At 31.9% G+C, this 24,080-nt stretch overlaps 1 protein-coding gene across 1 annotated transcript; it reads left to right on the top strand.

Annotated features, from left to right (window-relative positions):
* The first annotated feature begins 19,596 nt into the window (after positions 1–19,596).
* On the top strand, positions 19,597–19,848 carry LOC120165072 (mini zinc finger protein 1-like). Its single transcript, XM_039174659.1, has one exon. It carries the CDS (start codon positions 19,597–19,599, stop codon positions 19,846–19,848), a length of 252 nt encoding a protein of 83 aa, XP_039030590.1.
* The last annotated feature ends 4,232 nt before the right edge of the window (positions 19,849–24,080 follow it).

Here is a 24,080-nt window from a genome sequence, read left to right as displayed (position 1 = left end):
AAATTGCTAGAACCATGCTTTGTGAAAACAATTTGCCAAAATATTTTTGGGCGGAAGCCACAAATACCGCTTGTTATATTATTAATCGAGTAATGATTAGGCCATTTTTAAAGAAAACTCCATATGAAATTTTCAAAAATAAAAAGCCTAACATTAGTTATTTTCATCCTTTTAGATGTAAATGTTTTGTTTTAAACAACGGTAAAGAAAATCTTGGCAAATTTGATGCTAAAAGTGATGAAGGAATTTTTCTGGGTTATTCCTTAAATTCTAAAGCTTATCGTGTATTTAATAAAAGAACTTTAGTTGTAGAAGAGTCTATACATGTTGTTTTCGATGATAATCCCCTTCCGAGGAAGGATTCTTGTGTTAATGATGATGTAGGTATTGTACAAGCAAATGAAGTTAGACATGACGTTGGAGAATCATCATCATCAAAGGAGGAAACGAAAGATGAGGAAACCTATGATCCTTTAGAGAATCCAACCATTGAAGAAAGGGAAGTTTCTTACCCAAAAGAGTACAACTATGTCAAGGATGGTGAAATTATAGGTGATCCATCTAAAGGAGTAACTACTCAATCTTCTCTTAGAAATGTTTGTAATTATGTTGCATTTATTTCATGCATAGAGCCTAAGAACATCAAAGAAGCATTAAAAGATGAACATTGGATTATGGCTATGCAAGAATAATTAAATCAATTTGAGAGAAGTAAAGTATGGACATTAGTTGAAAGGCCTAGTAATAATTCTACTATAGGTACTAGATGGATATTTAGGAATAAGCTTGATGAAAGTGGTAATATAGTGAGAAACAAGGCTAGACTTGTTGCTCAAGGGTATACTCAATAAGAATGACTAGACTATGATGAAACATACGCTCCCGTAGCTAGGATGGAAGCAATTAGAATGTTATTAGCATTTGTATGTTTCAATGAATTTAAATTATATCAAATGGATGTTAAAAGTGTATTTTTAAATGTTTTTATAAAGGAAGAAGTGTATGTGGAACAAACTCCTAGTTTTGAAGATATAAAATTTCCAAATCATGTTCTTAAATTGACAAAAGCGCTTTATGGTTTAAAACAAGCTCCTAGAGCTTGGTATGAAAGATTGTCAAACATTTTAATTGAAAAAGGTTTTTCAAAAGGGAAGGTTGACACTACATTGTTTTTAAAGCATAAAGGTAAAGATTTATTAGTAGTTCAAATTTATGTTGATGATATAATATTTGGTTCTACTAATGATGTTCTTTGCAAAGAATTTTCTAAGCTAATGCAAAGTGAGTTTGAGATGAGCATGATGGGTAAACTCTCATTTTTCTTGGGACTCCAAATCAAGCAAAGAAAAGATGGCATCTTCATCAATCAAGTACATCAAAGATATGCTCAAGAAGTTTGGACTGGAAAATGACAAACCTCATGACACTCCAATGAGCTCTTCAACAAAGCTTACCTTAGATGATGGAGGTAAATGTGTAGATGTTAAATTATATAGGTCAATGATTGGATCTTTACTTTATTTAACTGCAAGTAGACCGGACATTATGTTTAGTGTTGCTTATGTGCTAGATTTCAATCATGTCCTAAAGAATCACATTTACTAGCTGTTAAGAGGATCTTTAGATACCTTAAGGACACTCCTAGTATAGGACTTTGGTTTCCTAGAGACTCTAGCTTTAGCTTGCATGCCTTCTCAGATGCGGATTATAGAGGATGCAAATTAGATAGGAAAAGCACCTCCGGTACTTTCCAATTCCTTGGAAATATGTTGATTTCGTGGTTTTCAAAGAAACAAAATTGTGTTGCATTATCTACCACTGAAGCGGAATACATTTCAGCCGGTAGTTGTTGTGCACAAGTTTTATGGATGAAACAACAACTTTTTTATTATGGAATTGAAGTAGGTACTATTCCTATCAAGTGTGACAATACTAGTTCTATTTGTCTCACTAAAAATCCAATTCAACACTCTAGAACTAAACATATTGAAATTAGACATCACTTCATTAGAGACCATGTCGCTAAGGAAGATGTAGTTCTAGAATTTGTTGATACTTTGCACCAATTAGCGGATATTTTTACAAAACCCTTAGATAAGGAAAGATTTTGGAAACTTAGGAGAGAATTAGGTTTAACTGACCTATCTTCACTTGGTGTTTAAAATAATTTTAGCACTTTTAAGAATAAATGAAAAATGCTTATAATAATAATTTTTGATTGCATTCTTTGCTATTAGATAGGGGGAGTTTATGTTCTTTGGTGAAAAATAATTTTATGTTCAAATAAAGTTTAAAGATTAATTTTTGATATATGAGTTGCCAATTAATTGAGCATTTTGAGTGTTTAAAATGAATTTTTGACATTTTTGTGCTTAATGCATCAATACACTTAATAGTGCACTGATGCATCCCTTTGAATGTGCATCGATACATCAGCTGATGCACCGATGCACCCCCTTGAATGTGCATCGATGCACAAGAGCCATGCATCGATGCATCCGTCGGGTTTTTGGTTAAAATGCCTCATTTTCTTTATTTTTCTCAAACCATAAAACTAAAAACTCTCCCACCTTTTGTCCCTCTCTAACTCTAAATCCTACTCTTGCTCAAAATCATCAGAAAATCATCGGTTTCTTCATGCTTTTTATCTTCAAAACCTGCTTATATCATTAAATCGTGAAAAAAAACTCCTCATCCCTCTCAATCTGAATTTTCAAGGTAATATTTCAAAAACCTCTATTTTATTGATTTTTGATTTTAAAACTAGTTTTGATTAGTTCTAGGATGAACATTATATCAGGCATTGATTGTTTGTTGGTTCTAAACTAGATTTTACTACCAATTTCGTCAAAAACAAACAATTTTTCAAGATTTTTCTTTGAATTTCAAACTTAAAAAAATTTATGATTTTGAAAATTAGTAATATTTTTGATTTAATTATGTTGTTTTCATGAAAACAATATTATCATTATCAAATATTATTAAATAGTTTTCAAAACATGCCCATTAGGATATGGTTTAGAGAACCTTGAATTATTGAGGACTCATTTGAGTTTTGGGATTGATTGTGCATACATGTATTTCAAATTGCAGGTGATATTCCTTATTCCGATTTCCTTTAATCATGTCAAACACTAAACAACCTAGGTCATCTTCGAGTCGGTCAAACCAAAACCGTCCTCCCGTTCCTCAACCTCCTAATAGCCTATTAGGATCTTGCTTTAATATGCCTGAACGTCGGAGAGAAGAATTGTACCATAGGTACATGAATTCTTTCCAATCTTATAGAATTAGGGAAGAACGTATTCCATCTCTACAAGCCATGATAGACTTTAAATTTGAATACCTCTCGATTCTTAGAACATGGAAGTTTGATAAAATGTTCTCTTTTAAACATGCCGTCTTTCATCAATCAGTCCGTATTTTCTATTCTAATGCGGTCTATATTCAAAACGAAACTCACTGTGGAACTATAGGAATTAGATCCTACCTTTTAGGACAATATATTCTTATTGATTCTGCAACTATAGCTTCAAAATTTGGGTTAGATGACGATGGTGTCTATGACGAAAAAGAAACTGTGGATTATCCATATCTCCCAAACGGTAGTGTTAGTACCCTTCGATCTCATCAAGATCATTTTCTTCATTTCATGATCTCATGTTGGTTTCGACCATCAGCGGGTAGGTACTCCACACTACGTATTAGGGATTTATGGTGGATGTACTGTATAAAGAATAAGAAGAAAATAAATTTTCCACATATTGTGTTCAGTGAGCTTGTCGATACCATAAACATTATCCCGTCCAAACATGTCGAAACCTTAGTTTATGGTTGTCTTCTAAGTAATCTCTTTATTAAACTGGGTCTAGATGTCTCCCTTAACAATCCTATACCACTTCAAAACCCTATCAATATCATATCCTTGAAGAAATCAGATTGGAAATTGGATGAGGTAACTGGTTTATGAGCTTTTAAACACGGTAAACAAACTCCGGGAGCTAGTTCCTCACGAGCTGCTCCTAGCTCTTCTCATGCTCCTCCTCTTGCTCCGGCTTCTGACGATGATCCTGAATTTCAACAGCTTATGCAAGATATCGATGATCACGTACCCGATGACGAGCCTGCACCGGAACCAGCTCTACAAGAAGATCAAATGCCTCCATATTTTTGTTCGTTTTTGGAGACATTTGATTTACAGTATGCGTCCATGGATTCGCGCTTCACATTCATTGAGTCCCAGCTCTCTACCTTGGGATCTCGATAACAAGATATGAATGATCGTTTGGATGCTCTCACGCTTGAGATGAGAGCTCGTTACCCTCCTCCTCCTCCCGATCCTTCGATGGATGAATAGACTTATCTTGCTTTGATTGTTTTTGAGTTTGAACTTGAATTTAAATTGTTAAAACATTTTGGATTATTTTTCTTTGATTGTTGGATGTTTATTTGATGGATATTTGAACTTGTATTTCATATATATTTTGGTTTATTTCAATATATGAATCATTTACTTTTTAGTTGAAATATGACCAATTTACCATTTCACATGAATATTGATTTATGAAACTAATGGCTAATCTCTCTTTGATTGTGATCTTAGAAGCTTAAGCTTTATATTAATCAATTGGCTTATGTTTTATAGAGTCTTTTTGATTTAACAAAAAGGGGGAGAAGTGTTATAGTAAGGGGGAGTAATAGTAATTTTGATTTCAAAAATAATTTTCTTAAATAAATCTTAAAATTACCCAAGTGTTTTGTTATATCAAAAAGGGGGAGATTGTTGAAAACATTTTGATATTTCGATATAACAAATTAAGTTAAATGAATTTTAAGATTTTATAAATGATTTTCTAAGGTATATTCGAATTAATTAACCGGATATCAAATTATTACTCCAAGTCTTTCATGATCAATTTTAATCCTTACTAAATATGTAAAATTGTGATTTGCACTTAAACTATTTTTGAAACAATTTTCACAAAGTATTTTAAACCAAAATCAAGCCTTAAATCAATTTTTCAAAGGCATGCATCGATGCATCAATCCATGCATAGATGCACCATTGAATAAATTGAACATCGAATGCATTTCATGCATCGATGCACTCTCTATGCATCGATGCACTTGGGTTTTATTAAAACATTGAATGCATTTCATGCATCGATGCACAAGCAATGCACCGATGCACTCAGGCTATTTTCAAACATCGAATGCATTTTATGCATCGATGCACACTTGGTGCACCGATGCACTAAGTGTTCTAACAGTCAAAATATTTGAATTTTACACTGATGCACCGATGCACTATAGTCATGCATCGATGCACCGATGCTCCCAACCAGTTTTATTAATTATTTTCACACAATAACAGCTCTATTGACTCCACTAATCATCCCCAATGTTTAGAATCATTTGAAGGTGTATTTAAACAAGCTTAGAAGCCATTGATCAATAACAAGAAACATCAAGCAACTAGAATCAAGAGAGAATCAAAGAGAAAGTATCAAACCTCAAGTTTGAGCATTTCAAGCCTATTTTTCGTTCAATATTCATTTTTCTTTCAAGAACACTTATTGTGCTCAATTGTATTTATTCTTGAGTGTTCTTTCTTTGTTCTAGAATTGTGCAAACATATTTTCCTTGTGAGGTTTTTCTTGTAAGTTTGCAAATTTGTAATCTTCTCTTTGAGAAAAGAGTGTTCTCAAGAATTGGGGAATATTCTTGAGGGAGTTGTAAGGTTATCTCTTTGGCCTCAAAAGAAATAACAAATTAGTGAATTTGTTGAAAAATCCTTAGTGTGGATAGCTAAGGTAGTGGACGTAGACTTTGGTTAATAAAGTCGAACCACTGTAAATCGCTGTGCAATTACTTTCAATTTTATGCAAAAGCTTCCACCAAAATTTTTATTGCCAATTCACCCCCTCTTGGCCGATTCCATCGATCGATTAACTCAACAAAATGGTTTTTGATGTATGAGTTGGTGTGAACAATAAACCAACATACTTCTCTCATCTCCCAATTTTCAACTTCTACATAGCACGAAGCTAAGGACATGTTTGTTTGATCCCCAAGGATTAAGGTCGTCAATCACATGAAACATAATATGTGTTCATCTCGACAGTTGTTGAAGGAGAGAGGAAGAAAGAAGGTGGAGGAACTTTATGCAATCCTCCGTTCGTGTACGTTCGGTTCGTTTACAGGCCTACACGCAACCACCCGCTGACAACAATTGTTATTATATTATCTTCATTACACAAATATACATATCATTCATATGTAAATTAAAACCAATATAATTCATTGTCTATAAAACATTCAGTGTAATTTACATTATGTTTATAAAATTTTACGGTAAAATATAATTAAACTTGTACCGCTCCTTTTCCTATATTGTTCATTTCCTTATACTATTTCTTTTTTTTTTTGTCTTGTTCATTTCTCTTATATTGTTCTATATTGTATATTGTACTATTTCTTTAATTTCATATTGTATCCCAGTACATAATCATGAGAATATTTGATACCTGAGTCTCATTGAGTGTACACTTGTATGCACTTAAAAGTGCCTTGTAAACATATTTTAACTTGAAAGTGCCTCGTAAAATTGCACTATAGGTGTCATATAAACATGTATCATATAATCACTCCACCTTATGTACCACAAAGGTACACAAGTCTCATTGAGTGATATGTACCGTATTTAATTATCACTCTACCTCATGCACCATAAAGGTACACATGTCTCTTTGAGTGATATGTACAATATTCAATTATCACTCCACCTCATGCACCACAAAGGTACTTGAGTCTCATTGATTTATCTATGCAGTATTCAATTATCACTCCACCTCAAGCACCACAAAGGTACATGAGTCTCATTATGTACAGTATTAAGCAATCACACCACCTCGTGCATCATTAACTTTCATGTTTTATACATTGGGCTTTTATTTAAATCTTATATCCTTTTTTAATATAAAACATTTATAGAATAATTATCAACTTCATATATTAAACGTATATTAATACTTTTATTAGCTTAATAACTCATGTTTGTATAAATATTCTAAAAATATTATTAACGTATATGCGATACTAATTTTTTTACCAAATAGAAACTAACTTTAATTCTAAAAAATTATCCTTCTAAGTTAATAATTATTATTATTTTTACAACCATTCACTTGACTTTTCAACATTTCACATTTAACCACTAATAAACTTTTCTTTCAAATTCGATTCTAAATCCATAATATCATAATTTCAACCATAAGTTAAATTCTTTTAAATTTTCATCTCAACTTTTTTTTTATTTTATTTAATATAATCCTTTTTTTCATTTAATCCTAAATTCAGGCATCCTAAAACAAATTCAAATATTCCAACAACATGTTAAATTCCTACTCATTAACTTTTACCAATTTCCGTTTCATACTCACAACTTATACAATTTATAATTTAATTCTCAATCTTAACAATTTTACAAATTTAATTTCAATTCAAGTTTTAATTAATATAACCAAAATTTCCAGAATTTTATTTAAAATATAATTCCTCCATAATTAAAAAAATTTCACTTAAGTCCCTACATTTTCCATAATTTATGATTTGGTCCTCAAACTTTAACAACTTTCCAAATTAGTTTAATTTCACATTCAAATCATATAAAATCACTCATAAATCATTTATCACCCTTGTAAAATTTTACTAGAAATTTTCTTTATTTCTTTTCCTTTGGCCGAATACTTAAAAGTATTCAAGCATGTAAAATTTTATAAGGGTTATAAATTTTACTAGATTACATTTAAGTATTCGGCCAAAGGGAAAGAAAAAAAGAAAATTTCTAGTAAAATTTTACAAGGGTTATAAATTTTACTAGAAATTTTACTAGATTACATTTTGATTCAAGCATTAATTCATCTTCTAAACAACATTTCCATCAAATTATCATAATTTCATCATATGATAAATGTCGTAATTATCATGCTAAGATAATAGAGTTGGCCCATTTCAACCAATTAAGATAGCATATAACATAATAGTATCATAAAATGCATAATTTACCTCAATTTTATATTCTAATAGCTTGCACTACCCTCAAAGAAATATTATTTTGTATTAACCTAGGCATTTAAAAATTATTCCATTTGTACCATTAGAAACTAGACTCGAATCTAACCATATAAGGAACTTCTTCTATTTCAATTTGAATAATTTATGACGAATTTTCTAATTCATCTTACAGAGTCTGTTTTGAGCAAAATATGCTGCCCAAATTTTTGGCCTATCATCGGTTAAAAATTCATATATTTTTATACACTTTCAAATTAGTATCCATTTGTTTTAAATAAAACTAGACTGATATACGAATTCAACGGTATAAAAATCATCATCTAATCATTCTTGTAGAATTTATGATGATTTTATAAATTTATTATTTAGATTTCCAGTTTAGACAAATTTCACTAATATTCATCCTTAGCTTATTCACTAATTTTATTAGCTTATCAATTGAACTCATACCATTCAAATTTAATTCGCCATAAAGAAAACTCAAAAGTCATCTAAGCTTGTGATGTGGGTTTAGTTTCTGCCAAACGTCAACAACTAGACAAGGACAACGTTTTCTAATTGATAATAGGATAAGTTTTACAACATAGCTGCTTGTGCAGTTTTCTAACATTTCATTTGTAAGAATTGAGAATCCATCAATCCCATAAAATTTAAGCAGTACAAGAAAGCACCACCCATAGAAATGTCAAATTAAAACATATATAAATAGGCAATTTCATGCCTCAAATATAAATCAACTTTGCAATAAGTAAGAAGATATGCTATTCTTAACTATGGCTCACGGTTGAGAAAGAATTTTGTATGTCTCAAATATATAAATAGACAACTTTGCATGGCTAAATATTTTTTTTTCGTGTAATTTTCTAATCTTTTCAACATGATGAATGATGATATTAACAAACTTTTAGCTTATTCAAAATTTATGATATAATAGATAATCATGAAGTAGAAAATGAAATGGGAAAAACTCCCGACAATAGCCACAGCCCATGACTCATCATTGATGACTCATCATGCATAGAAGCCGAAAAGAAAGGAGATAAGCAAAAGAAAATAAAACTTACCTTGTACCTTTTCCTAAGGGCTCACGGCATATATATAGAAAAGATAAAAAAACAATTCTAGATAATTAATGAGAAAAAATATTGCACATGTACACTTATCAATTTATGAATTAAATGAATAAAAAATTCTTTTATTACATAATTACAACTTTATCCTTTAAAAATCATGATAATTACCACTTGGCACCATAATATCTTCCATTTTAATAATAAAAAAGTCAAAGATGAACAAATATAATTCACTTTTCATTTTCTCCCTTTTGTAATTTTTGAAAATTATAATTTAGTCAACAAAATTTACAATTTCGGGTTAACATGGAAAAATCGACCTTAATTCCAAGGATCCGTGTCAAATTTTAACTCTGAAATACATAAATAATATTTCTAACCTCTTTTCATCATCCTTCAATTTTTCTTAATTTTTTGATTCGTTATAGTTATCCGAATATTTTTCCAAACTTTATTTCTTTATAGCTTTTTACACAATATCCAGATCGAATTCTAAAGGAAACATAAATACCATTCTTAAGGGTGAACTATCCATTTACGGGGCAGAAATATATAGACAACATTAAAAAAATTACACTTTTAGTCCCTAAATTTTTTTAAGTTCCTACTTTGATGACCAAACTTTCAAAAATTTTATTTTAGTCACTAGTCAAATTTTTTGGGTACTACATTATTAGTCTGCTAGTACTGTTATTTATTACGTTGTTCCATTATGGTCGCTTGTTACTTAACGGCATTTTAATCATTCTCTGCCTCTAACGAAGTCTCTGTGCGTTCTTGGAGTTCTACAATGATTCACGTAGTTGTTGTTCACTAGTTGTACCATCCAATAACCTGATATCTAACTCAGATTCAACACTAGGTAGTGACACTTTGATCGCTCTTAATGAACTTCCTTTCAATACCCCTCGAATTGAAAAGACGGCTTACACTTCCTAGGTTCACTAACATTCTCGAAACACACGCTTTCCGCTATTGTTGAATCTGACTTGCTCATTGTACCGCTGGTCAGTGCATCCCCTGCAATGATCCTCGTATTCAACTATTCATATACATGCTCGATTGAAGATATTTCGACGTATTTCACTTAGTATGGCTACATCGATTGTAACCTACTCCCATGAGTATTTCTAGGTGTTTTGGTCATTTATGTCCCTTACGAACTAAGTCTTACTATTACGGATTGTCCTTAACTCTTACGTGCCTTAACCTGGTCAAATCTAACCATCCAAAGTAAGTAGTATCGATACCCTAGGTTAAGTATCGATACCCCTATGAGTATCGATACCAAAAATACATTATATTTCTCAAATTTAGTCTCGGTCTCGATACTATTACTCTAAATCTCAAAATCAAATTAAAACTATCGATACTCTCCCAGCAGTATCGATACTCCCTACCTGAAATCCCTAATTTTAACCCAATTTATCCAGTATCGATATTATTTATCCCAGTATCGATACTCAAACCCCAAAATAGTTTATTTAGGCTCAAAAACACCCAAAAATCTCCTAAATGACTTGGTTTGGTTCATAATCATATGCTAAAGCTTTAAGGAGTTACTTAGGTTATAAAGTGACATAAAATCTTTCTAACCTCTAAAATGTCATTTGATCATGAAATCAAATACAAACACTAAAATACTTAAATACTCAAATCTTAGAAAAATCTTTAATTTATGAAAGCTTAACACTCCAAAGGATTAGAAATACACTACATTGATGTTTGAATCCCAAAATGAAGCACCTTGCTTAACAACACTCTTTTAATTTGTGATTTGGTTGATTTCCCACAACTTCTTTATTTAGCTTTGAAAACCCATGGCTTGAATCATAAAAATGACATTGTTGGAAGGATTAGGAACGAAATTGAAGGTAAAACTATGTAAGAAATGACTCCAATTACTTACCTTTGGCTTTAGCCTTTGAAGATGAAGAGAAGAAGGAAAATGAGAGAAATTGGGATGAGAAGAAAATGAAAAAGGATATAAAATTGGAAAATTACACTCTTGGTCCTTTTCATCTTTCCACTATTCAAAAAACTCTCTTTTTATGGCTAATTGGGCCCAACCACAGCCCAAATTAAGCCCAACTCAGCCCAACGACTTAAAATATAAAATTCATAGGGTTCACTTACCTCTCGGATAAATCGGAAACTATTAGCCCAGAATTTGGGGTGTTACATGTTGGGTCTCCACCATCTCTCTCACCTTGAGCTAGCATGTAAAGCTATCATGGTGTAAATAGCCTTCTGCGAGGCTCGTGAGGGTCCTAGGTGTGTGTGCATTAGGACCAAGTGGATGGTATAATGTCTCTCTAGAATTATAATTAGGAATGTTTTGAGGCATATGGTCCCATAACATGCTCTTGGTTAAGGATTGGGATTACACTCTAGCATTCGCTATGCCCAACGGAATCTTCCTTTCAATAGTTCTTGTGGCTTTGGGATCTTATTGTGGCTTTGGGATTTTATTGTGGCTTGTGGACTAATATATGACTTGTATATTTGGACAAATTGTTATGAGATTGGCTAATGAACCAAGTGAATGAATCTTCTCAATTGTGGCATGCTTTTATGGAGGGTTAAGTTAAGATGCGGATCATTGAGGAGAAGACCGACTTGTCTGGGATAAGTACTATTTAAGTTCCGCATGACATAACGATCAAACCGAAACATTATTTTCGTGGCATATCTTTATCGACGTCTGATCGTCTCATACTCATGGAAATACGTGTCAAAGACATGTATCATGCGCTTTATTTATTTTTGAATAAAATCCATATAATTTTTATCTCGATATTTTAATTTTTTTTAATTTTTGTCTTGGAAGAGGCCAACAAGATAGATATCGCATGAAAGACTTGTCACATTGACAAAGACACTTTCCACAAGGAACATCTTTGTCAAAAGAGTACCACTTTGATCAATAATATTGTTTTTTTATTAATATGGGTATGTATAAAATAATATTTATTCAAAGATAACTATTAATCTTTCGCTATTGAACGTTCACACTCTGACAGCTATGGTACTCGAACCTGGATCCTCAAGGAATAATAGCAATTTTTTTTCCACTGAAGTAACTTGGTTCATGCATAATATTGTTTTAGTATGATTATGAACAAACTATGTTGTTTTAAATATTATTTTCATAAATTAATCTAAACTTGAAACATCGTAAGAAAACATTAAATTTACCGTTCAACCCAAAAATGTTATCGAAATTTTACAAAATTATGACTCTCCTAATTGATATGACCCACTCCTAATTGATATGACTCAGAGGGAAAGTAGACAAAAGTTGTTGCCCCAGTTCCGAGGACCATATCAACCCTGCCTTTTCAGCACCATATCTAACCAACTCTAAATTAATCCCTCTATTTTTGGCTAATAATTCACCAGACTTTTTGGTCATATCATTGCCTTTAAAGGCAGTTGAAATGTCATTTCCAATGACACTTTCTATGATAAGTAAGGCGAAGGATTACCTCCACGCACTCACTTCAGCTCAACCTCCCTATAGCATTATTTTTTTCTCTTTCTTGCTCATCAAACAGCTACAATGTATTGAAAGGACATTTACGGGTTTTTCTTGTTAAGAGTATAAAGTAGTATAAGTTATAAATATTCCTAAGCATTTGACAATGAACATTCAATATTCCTGCTTAAATCGTTGGTACTTGAACTCATGACCTCTAGCAATAATAACAATTTCTTTAACTACTAAGATAAGTTGGTTCGTATGACATTTATGGGTTTTAATTCTATGCTTTCAAATTTCTATATATAAACGAAAATATGAAAAGTCTAAAATTAAGTGGTTTAACTAATAAAAGGGAATGTTATTCTTCTTAGAAGTCTTGGGTTCGAATAACTACTTCCGTAGTAGGGATAGATATGGGTCGGGTTTCTAATCAATCCGACCCGACCCAAAAAGATACACCCGCACCCAAAATTCAAACTGACTGAGTTTAGTATGACTTCACCCGACTTGGAACACGACCCATCTTGTAATACCCCAATTTAGGGGCTAAATTTAACAAATTATACAATATTGGATTTAATTGGTATTTTGGAAGAAAATTGAGGATTAAATTGTACAATTTCAAAGTTGGCAGACTATTTTAAGAAGTGCAAGGAATTCAATAACTAAACTCGTGGTTTACCCATTTTTTATATTGGATGAATTATAAACCCCTTTGTCGTGTTTAGTTTCCAAAAATGTTTCCCAGTTTTTCCACCCCTTTGACCCTTATTTTAACTCCGATCTACTCGCCGTCCGACCTCCGATCGATGAACCAAAACCACCATCATGTTCATTGTCGACCGATGAACAAAACCTCTCAAACCTTTCTTCGTGAATCGTCGTCGTTCGACATTAATTTCAGTTGGAAGTATCGTCGATTTTAACTCAATTTTCGTTGGTTTTTCGTCACCTCAAACCAACAAAAATTGAGTTAAAACCCCTTAAACCCCTCAAACCATTTTCGAAGGTGGATAATTTTGTAATTAATTTATGTTAGGGTGATATTTGTGTAAAACAGTCGACTATTGACCACCTGCGTTGACCGTTGACGGGCGTTGACCGGGATTTAAACGACCTTTGACTTTGATCGGGTATACCTATTCTGACGTTTTTTGACGTCCTGAATCTATTTTTTGGGTTCGTTTTGCCAAATTCAAACCCGGTAAGTTGGTTTTCACTGATTAATCACCCGATTTGATCCATTTTTCAGAATTAAGCCCCGTTTTTTATGAAATGTTTATTGTTATGTATCTTAGGAATTATTGGAATATGATTTCAAGATCGAGGGTGTTCGAATGGAATTTAATGGTCGATTAGTATGGCACAAAAATCGAGGTAATACATTACTAGCTCTTTATGCTTTATAGAACATGTTGGTATTGGTAAATGCATGAATGGAAATGTTTGGTCTCATACGTGTAATTAATGAAGTTCTACACTCGATATGAATGCGGTAGAAAGTAGATAATTGAATATGGCTCATATGACTATTATAAGAATTAGAGGACAGTTGGAATTAAATTTTAAGTTCTGGAATTAAGTGATAAAGGAATCAAACATGGATATGTAGATTATAATTTATCTAATTAAAGGTACTTGGATGATAAATTATGAGAATATTTCGATTAGATAAAATTACAAAAATACCCATGTTTTGTAAAATGATAAGAATTGTCCCTGGAAGTTGATTAATAACTCTGAAAAGACTTATTAATCTGATAAAACTACAAATGTGTACACAAAATGCTAGTTTGCTTAGAAAATTTGGATAATCAGTTTTTAATCCCAAGAGGGTTTTGCCAAGATACTAAAAGTATGTTAAGGGAATCATTTCATGATCAGAGAATGTTCAAGAAAGCAATTAATCATAGGAAATCTATATTATATTATTTTTGTTAAGAGTTAATACTAAAATTATCTGCTTAAGAAATTAAGAAAATGCCCTTGAGAGGTAAAATAGTCCAAGTTGACCTTGAATGAAAAAGAACTTTGAGGATTCTTACTTAACTCGATTAAGTACAGATTTGATTGTTAAGATCCTGACTTAGTGCAGAAAATTCCTGATATTCCGTTTGTAAAATCTGAGAAGACATTTGACCCGAAAATATCCGAGTTATGAGTAAATACCTGAAGAACAATTTATCGAGGGTATTCTTTTGACAGAATTGTTCGAAATTACTGAAATAAGTGATAAGTTTGAATTTGATAGTAAGATCGGACGGAAGGAAATGATTGTAATACACTGGATCTGTAAAATGACCAGAATACCCTTAGAATGCAAATGACCAAGAATATTACCAAGCTCAGGAATGATTGGATATCCTTGAGCTCTGAAATAAATGGACTATAATTGAGCATCAAAATGACCAAAATATCCTTATGGCCTAGAATAAGATTAATTTAGAAATTCAAATAAACATAGATGTTGTACTACTATTAAAAGTTATGGAACGCAGCTTAAGTGGTCAACTAATGCTAGTGATGTATCATTATCTGAATTATATAAGTACCACTTGAATGTTGGTTCGTCTCATTAAGTTTGGATTGATGATAATTTTGGAAGTAACCAGCTCAGCTCAACTATGGATCACATCTGGTACTAAGAAATGAATATTCGTTAGAGAAATTAACCACGACGATCAAATTGAATTGAACGAAAGTACAATAGGTATCTGAAATTTAGAAACGTATGTATTACTCTGGAAAATCCTGAAGTAACCAGAATGGACTTGAATACTAAATGAACTAAGTAATCTCAAGGACTGAGGATTAAATAATTGATTTGGATGAGTCTGGGAATGCTAATGAACTTACATGATGTATTGTACTTCTGGGTCATGAACTACAAATCAAGCATGTCACCATTTCATGATATTGTGGAAGCATGGAAATGAAATAAAGACATTGGAAGATCTATTCAGCAATGATTCTGAAGATGATCTATGGACAAGAATTTGTGGTATTAAAGAGTAATTATCCTGTAAGAACAATGAATTGACCAATCGACAAGCATTAGTTCTAGGAACTATTCATTTAAGAGTTGTTCGATAACCAGATCAAACAACATATTTTGTATAAAGATTCCTGAACACTTTCATGATGCACATGAATCATAGAGGAATTCTAAAGTATCAACCTTAAATGTCGGATTAGATTTGGTTAGCAATCGATTCCCTTCAATAGGACCGACCTCATTTTTGGAATCTAATCAAATTACATCAGTTTCATGTTATCCATTCTAATAACTACTAAGTGTCTCTGAGAAATACTTGGATATCCTAGTGTGTTCCACATGTACCATATGACGATTTTATATGTTTTTAAATGAGTTTCACCGAAATTATTGATTTACTAGTTTATGAACCATGGCAACATGTTATATGTTTTCCGATTACTGGTTTCACCGAAAAATATGAATTATTCCTGATTTATGACATCATGGAAACTATTGATTTTATGAACGATAGTTACTTGAAATATGTTATCGGGTTTCCTGTTTTCACTGGAAAATATGATCTTAATAAATCACATATTGAATATTTTTATGAGACAATACCCGATGTTCTGAATACAGCTTATTTTGATATATGATTTACCACATATTTCTGATATGGTTTCTGGTTATAGTATTTTTGTACCTGATTTCTAAATATGAAACATTTTCATATTTTAATGGATTAATTATCGTTACAGCATGCTCCTTTGCTGTGTGTAATGGTAAGTCTTACAGTTTTCTCCAGGTCCCTTTGTTGTGTGCAAGGGTAAGCCTTACAGTTTCCCCCAGGTCTCTTTGCTGTGTGCAAGGGTAAGCCTTACAGTTTCCCCCAGGTCCCTTTGCTGTGTGCAAGGGCAAGCCTTACAGTTTCCCCCAGGTCCCTTTGTTGTGTGCAAGGGTAAGCCTTACAATTTCCCCAGGTTCCTTTGCTGTGTGCAAGGGTAAGCCTTACAGTTTCCCCAGGTTCCTTTGCTGTGTACAAGGGTAAGCCTTACAGTTTCCTAGGTTCTTTTGCTGTGTGCAAGGGTAAGACATACAGTTTCCCGAGGCTCTTTTGCTATGTGCAAGGATAAGACCTTATAGTTTTTGCATGCTCATTTGCTTTGTGCACATGGTAAATATGTTTTAAACTGCTACTATTTTAAAAGATATGTATCTTTTCACTGGTTTTACGGGAACACACTAGATAACCTATTCTGATCTCCTGAACTCAGTCATCCGAAATATTTCTCTATACTGAAAGCTCACTATCTGTTACTACCTGAAATATCAGTAGGATCTCTGCTCAACATAAAGATTTGTAGATGTCTGATCTGATAAGAAAATATATGTTTATATGTATCTGCACGTTCTTCAGCATCATCTGGTAGTTCTGTATTACTGAGCTTTCCAAAGCTCACTCTGTTACTCACCTTTTCAGGCTAAAAGAATCGTACCAGTGTATCTATCGACATCAGTAATGAAGTTCTTCCGGCGTTGTTTGCGGAGTATGGTACATATGATTAGGGGGCATGTAATTGTATTTTGTTTTATATACAAGTCTGAAAATCTGTTTTATTTCTGCATACTGATAAATCATTTTATAAATTACATATTTTAAATAAGAGTTTTAAATTTTCCGCTATTTTTACAGTGAGTCGTTCCGATGGCCCTAATGTGACACTCCAGATCGGATCAGGTTACCCGAATCGATCTGAGGGGTTACACATCTTTTCAGTGACAAACTTAGTGATAGAGTTTGAAGGGTGGGGCAACTTAAAACTTTAAAAAAGCTAGAGGTTCAAATTAAGATTTTTCCAAATTTTGATGGGTTTAGTATTTTTTCCCAAAAAATTATGATCTTATTAACGCTTTTGAAATTTTTAGTGGCTTAATGAGAATTTTTAAAATTTATGGGAGGAGGTTTAATTTAAAACATTTTGAAAATTTTAAAATATAATCTGAATTTCTAAAAGTTTTGGGGAGACCAATTTTTTTTTTTTTAATTTTAAGAGTCTAAATTATAATTTTTAAAATTTTATGGGGCCATGGCGCCCTCTAGCCTAGCTTGTATTCCGCCATTGCATATTTTGAGATATAACTCGAACTTGACCCGAAACAAATATATATATAAAAATATTAATTTTATTTTATAAAATATGAATCCAATTGAAAATATAATATAGAGAGTGATATTATTAAGAGTTTTAAATTTTCCGCTATTTTTACAGTGGGTCGCTCTGGTGACCCTAATGTGACACTCCAGATTGGATTGGGTTACCCGAATCGTTCTAAGGGGTTACACATCTTTTCAGTGACGAACTTGGTGATAGAGTTTGAGGGGTGGGGCAACTTAAAACTTTAAAAAAGCTAGAGGTTCAAATTAAGATTTTTCCAAATTTTGATGGGTTTAGTATTTTTTTTCCCAAAAAATTATGATCTAATTAACATTTTCGAAATTTTTAGTGGCTTAATGAGAATTTTTAAAATTTATGGGAGGAGGTTTAATTTAAAACATTTTGAAAATTTTAAAATATAATCTGAATTTCTACAAGTTTTGGGGAGACCAAATTAATTTTTTTTTAATTTTAAGAGTCTAAATTATAATTTTTAAAATTTTATGGGGCCATGGCGCCCTCTAGCCTAGCTTGTATTCCACCACTGCATATTTTGAGATATAACTCGAACTTGACCCGAAACAAATATATATATAAAATTATTAATTTTATTTTATAAAATAGGAATCCAATTGAAAATATAATATAGAGAGTGATATTATTAAAAGTTTTAAATTTTTCGTTATTTTTACAGTGGGTCGCTCCGGTGGCCCTAATGTGACACTCCAGATCGGATCGGGTTACCCGAATCGGTATGAGGGGTTACACATCTTTTCAGTGACGAACTTGGTGATAGAGTTTGAGGGGTGGGGCAACTTAAAACTTTAAAAAAGCTAGAGGTTCAAATTAAGATTTTGCAAAATTTTGATGGGTTTAGTATTTTTCCCAAAAAATTATGATCTAATTAACATTTTAGAAATTTTTAGTGGCTTAATGAGAATTTTTAAAATTTATGGGAGGAGGTTTAATTTAAAACATTTTGAAAATTTTAAAATATAATTTGAATTTCTAAAAGTTTTGGGGAGACCAAATTAATTTTTTTTTTAATTTTAAGAGTCTAAATTATAATTTTTAAAATTTTATGGGGCCATGGCGCCCTCTAGCCTAGCTTGTATTCCGCCACTGCATATTTTGAGATATAACTCGAACTTGACCCGAAAAAAAAATATATATATAAATATTAATTTTATTTTATAAAATAGGAATCCAATTGAAAATATAATATAGAGAGTGATATTATTGTAATTATCTCTAAATATATAAGGTATACTTACATTATTTTTCGAGATGGGAAGGGTTGGTGTTTTTCAACCTAAACGCGAACCTGACTTGACCCAAACTCACCCTCTAAAAAACCCAATCCGACTGACCCGACCCAAATCCATTTTTTTTTTAAATAACCAACCCAATAAAGTTTGGTCGTATCAAAATCCGTAGAGTTCGAATCTTATACCCATCCCTAATCTACAGAATACATGTATGTTAATAAATTATTTTTTAAAATAAATATTATCGTATAATTAAAACATACTTTCATAAGAAAGTTGCATATATATTCATTGTTTACGATGCGATGTGGTTATTGATGATTGGTGTACACGAGGCTTCTCATTGTTACAAAGCGCATGGAATGTCACCGACTCCTTATAAATATGATGCTAAGGTTAGGGTTAGTCAGAAAACCGCATTAAAGCTATGTAGCTTCTACTTTCATTTTCTTTTTCGTCATTCCGTTTTTCCGTTCGTAGCTTAGTTCATAAGGAGAAAGGTGGCTTTTTAGATCCTCTTCGAGAAAATCACTCCCAAGGAGGAATTAGGGTTTCCAAAGGAATGAAGAAACGTCAGGTGGTGTTGAGAAGAAGTTCGAGCACTACATCTTTGGAGGTCCGATACGGGGAGTGCCAGAAGAACCATGCCGCGAATATCGGAGGATATGAGGTGGATGGCTGCCGGGAGTTCATGCCAGTGGCAATGGAAGGGACTACTGGGGCTTTAACATGTGCGGCTTGTGGTTGCCACCGAAACTTTCACAGAAAAGTAGAAACTGAGGTTGCCTCTGAGTATACTCCATCAAGTTCTTAATGAGATCAATAGCCAAACAACACTATAATATAGATTTTATATATTCATTTAGCTGCTTATTGCTGTTTTTATATTACTATTGTTGTACTGGTTTCTAATCATCGAATAATCTAAACCTTTTTGTACTACTCCCTGGTTTAATTTATGGTTGCAGTTTGTGTTTTCAGTTACGTTGTGTTTATCATAATTGCGGTAATAGCGGGTGTTATTGTAGTTATTAAAGGTATTCCGCTATATAACAACCTCTCTTCCACAATTTAAATCTCTGGTATGGATGACTAGATATGTAAACTCTACCAACCCCTCTCCATCTATACGTATATGTATGTTCTTCCATAAAGAGTTAAGGATTAAGATTAATTTTCTTTATAATTTCAACAGTAGATATTTACCGGATCTATTTAATGATGAAAGGAGAGGACGATAATATAAAAAGATTCGAAACTATTTTTGTATTATTAATTTGATACTTGAAAGTGTCTAATTTTTCTACTACAATAAAAAATGCACATGGAGGGAAAATGGCAACACATGGGGCAAATATATATTACTCATCCCCATAAGGCTGTAATATAATGTGGAATAAAAGTTAGCCATCTGAAATCATGTGTTAATATGTGTGGAAAACAATGGAAATGTTGGTTTTGCTTTCATGGCCCCCAATTCATAATTATAGTACTTGCACACATTACATATATATTAATGCTTTCCTTCATTCTAAATGCTTTAAGTATAATTTTTTGTTGATGATGTTTAATTATTGTTTTATTCAGCTTGGAAGTATATAAACATGCTATGACGACTTCAAAAGAGGGGGGAGAAGGTAATTAACTTGCAAATGACAGTTATATACAAGTAATAAGCTGTTTAACCTGTTTCATCTAGTTTGATCAAGTGGATGACAAAGTTTAGCTGTAAAGTCTGATTCTTGAGGCATTGTTTATTGGATTTGAAGTGATTCTTCTACTTTGTTCTTCAATCTTCTTTTGACAATGAAAGTGGTTAAGATTCTGTAGTTCTGTAGTCTTCATACATAGAGTTCCTATTTGGTATAGGTATAGGATAGTTTATCCACGAGAAAATCATTTAGGATTTGGAATATTTTATGTTTTTTTTAAATAGATTGGAGTGATTATAAGATAGTACTTGTTTAGATTTTCATAATCAATTGATAATGTTTACACAGGCTCGTCCCAAAAGATGTGGATGTCATATGCTACTTTTTAAAATGAGAACCCTAAAATATTTTATAATATAACGAAATTATAAAATATCAAAATTTATCATATTACTAGTGTTTCTTATAAAATAAAATAAATAAACATAGTAAACTAAGATAAAATCACAAAACAACTCTATAATCATGATATTTTATTTAAAAAGTGTTATATTCTGAATGCTCTTAGAAGCAAAATCGTCAACCAAATCTTCATAGTCAATTTTCTCCAAAATAGCAGTCTCAATCGCTATCAATGCAAATCCATTAAGCCTTTCTTGTGACATAGTAGAACGCATAAAGGTCTTCAACAATTTCAATTTGGAAAAGCTTCTTTCAGCAAATACAATTGTCACATGAATATTTAATAAAATTATATATGCAGTAATGCTGCATTAAGAAAAATACTAATTTTCAAAAAATTTAAAATCTCTAACGGCCTCCTTTGTTCATCAGACAAGAACTCTCTTGGTAACCTCAACTCCACATACAATTCATTTCCATCAAATTTTTCTTTATTCTTAAAAATATATTCAAAATAAGCATAATGAGACTTTAGACTCATATCATCTAGTGACTGCAACTTATGTGAAGTAAATAAAAATCCAAAAAAAAAATCATATTCTTGATATTATTCAAATCTCCTATTGTAGACACACGATTTCGTTCGACCTTGCTTTTGATATTACATTATATAATATATTCATATCTATTATATTATATGATATATTATATGGTGAATACGAATTGCATATTTATGATGTATATAGTGTGCATACATTATACCATTATATACATTGTATTCATATTTATGTTATAATATTATGCGTATATTGTATGGTATTATATATATATATATTTTATATGCATAATGTTTATTAATGATGTTTGGTTTTGTGTTAGACCCAAACCCAAGGCCCAGATACAAGTAAGATTACAAACCAAACCCAGATCCAAGACTTGACTCGAAGCCCGACCCGAATCGACCCAAGTAGGGTTTCGCCCTAGTACCAATAGCCGTCTCAACCTTTGGATCTGGACCTATTCAACGATCCAAATCGCTCCAAGAATTAGGGTTTGAGACCCTAAACTTTCTTTCCTCAACATCATATGGAGTGTTTTCATCCTAGCCACAACTTAGCCCGTCTTTCTCAGCCTCGGTGGCGTAGTATCATGGGACACAAAGACAAAGAACAACCAAAGTAGTTTAGTCCTATTAGGAGTCTAAAACGAACTAAAATAGAAATCCTAGGGCTATAAATCGATGTAAAAATCACACAAGAAACACACTGGAAAATCATATAGAAAAAGTGGGAAATCTGAGCAAAGAATTTTGTAGCTTTCGAACGAAATAGAAATAAAAAGGTATTTTTATTTTTACCTTCTTCAGCTTGCTTGCATGTAGAGTTGGGTTTTGCTTGTTGTTTCTTTTTTTTTTTAATCTAAAAAATCTAAACGGCCGATGATCGAAGAAAGAGGGCATTCGAGAGTTGTCTCTCAGATCTAGCCCTCCTCGAGGCCTTTTTGCAAAAATCGCTGTGATTTTTGAAATGGGGGAAAAGAGCTTTTGGAAAGTGTAAAACTTTTTTATTTTTTCCGCCAATAAACGACGATTGGCCGCCGTTGCGACGGTGGCCGAAATTTGGGTTCCTATGAACCCAGGCGGCCGTGTTCTTCATCTGATGAAGAACACGAAGAACAACTGCATAGAAAATGGGGGAGGGAGGCTTTAATCGATTTTGAAAAAGAAATGACTAATGAAATGTGTTTGTGATTTTTGGTATTTATACCAAACCTGTTGACCCGTATTTTTGACCCATGACCCAATCCAACTCCTCCTAGGATCCGCGTATTTTACTTGGGAAAGGGGATAATTGCAATCCCAGTCCCTTATTTGTTTTTAAAGTATATTTTGCTCCCTAAATCAAATTTTTACCCTGAGTTGCTTTTTAATTTTACCACATACTTTGTTTTTTCTTTCAATTTAGTCATGTTTATTTAATTTACATTTTAATTTAATTGTTTTTCTATTTAATTATTTTTTAATTTAATTTAATTTTACTTTTTCAATTTTATTTCTTTTCCTTCTTTTAATTGTTTTTTAATTTAAATTATTTTTTTTCTTTTATTATTTTTTAATATAATTTTATTTTTATTTTTTCTTTATATTTTATTTTTTCCTTCTTATTGAATTATTTTTTATTTTATTTCTCTTTTCTAATTTTAGCTAGTTTTTTATTTCATTTTTTTAATTTAGTCTTTTATTTATTTTCCCTTTTTAGTTAGCTATTTTTCTTGGGTATTTATATTTTTATTTTATTTCATTTCTTATTTTAGTAATTATTTATATTTAAGTTTGCAATTAGCATCATTATTTTTTAATAGACTTTGTTCCTTACATTAATTTTTATTTGGTGTGTGTTTTAATATGAGCACTTTGTTTTTATTTATGTTAATTCCTCAACATGTATATATATATTGTTTAAACATCATAATTTAACCTTTATTCTTTCTTGTGGATTCAGCTTGTTACTTTATCAATATAATGTTTTTAACTTTTTAAGGGTATTCGTTTAAATCAATCGGAGGTAAGTAATTTGGATCAAATTTTACCTTTTAATTTAACTTACAAATTTTCTCAATTATGGCAACTGGAAATTAATTAGTACCGAAAGGGCAGTTCAAAGGTGATAATCCTTCATTGACGGTAACAGACTCCCGAATCTGACATATCTTTGGTAAGATACAGATCAAGTAAGATGGTGTCTATTCGACCTAAATATTTATTTAAATGATCGGTGGCGACTCTAACACTTTTATTTCAAGTCGAAGCCCAATTTCGGGCCCAACCGAAAGACGACATCGATGGCTTGGCGACTCCGCTGGGGACTTCAGGTAAGTGAGTCAGGCTAAGGGTAATTTCCAGTTGTCTTCGTAAGTGAAAAGTGTAAGTTTAAATTTTAAGTTAAATTTTCGATCCTTATTACTTATCTTTGATTATCTTTTCAAATACGTA

Source organism: Hibiscus syriacus, unplaced genomic scaffold, assembly GCF_006381635.1.
Source record: "Hibiscus syriacus cultivar Baekdansim isolate YM2019G1 unplaced genomic scaffold, ASM638163v2 tig00111566_pilon, whole genome shotgun sequence".
NCBI classification, from domain to species: Eukaryota; Viridiplantae; Streptophyta; class Magnoliopsida; order Malvales; family Malvaceae; genus Hibiscus; species Hibiscus syriacus.
This window is presented reverse-complemented; position numbering and strand designations above follow the sequence as displayed.

Excerpts from the sequence above, each read along its gene's own strand:
- LOC120165072 (XM_039174659.1), top strand. The coding sequence starts at position 19,597 with ATGAAGAAACGTCAGGTGGTGTTGAGAAGAAGTTCGAGCACTACATCT.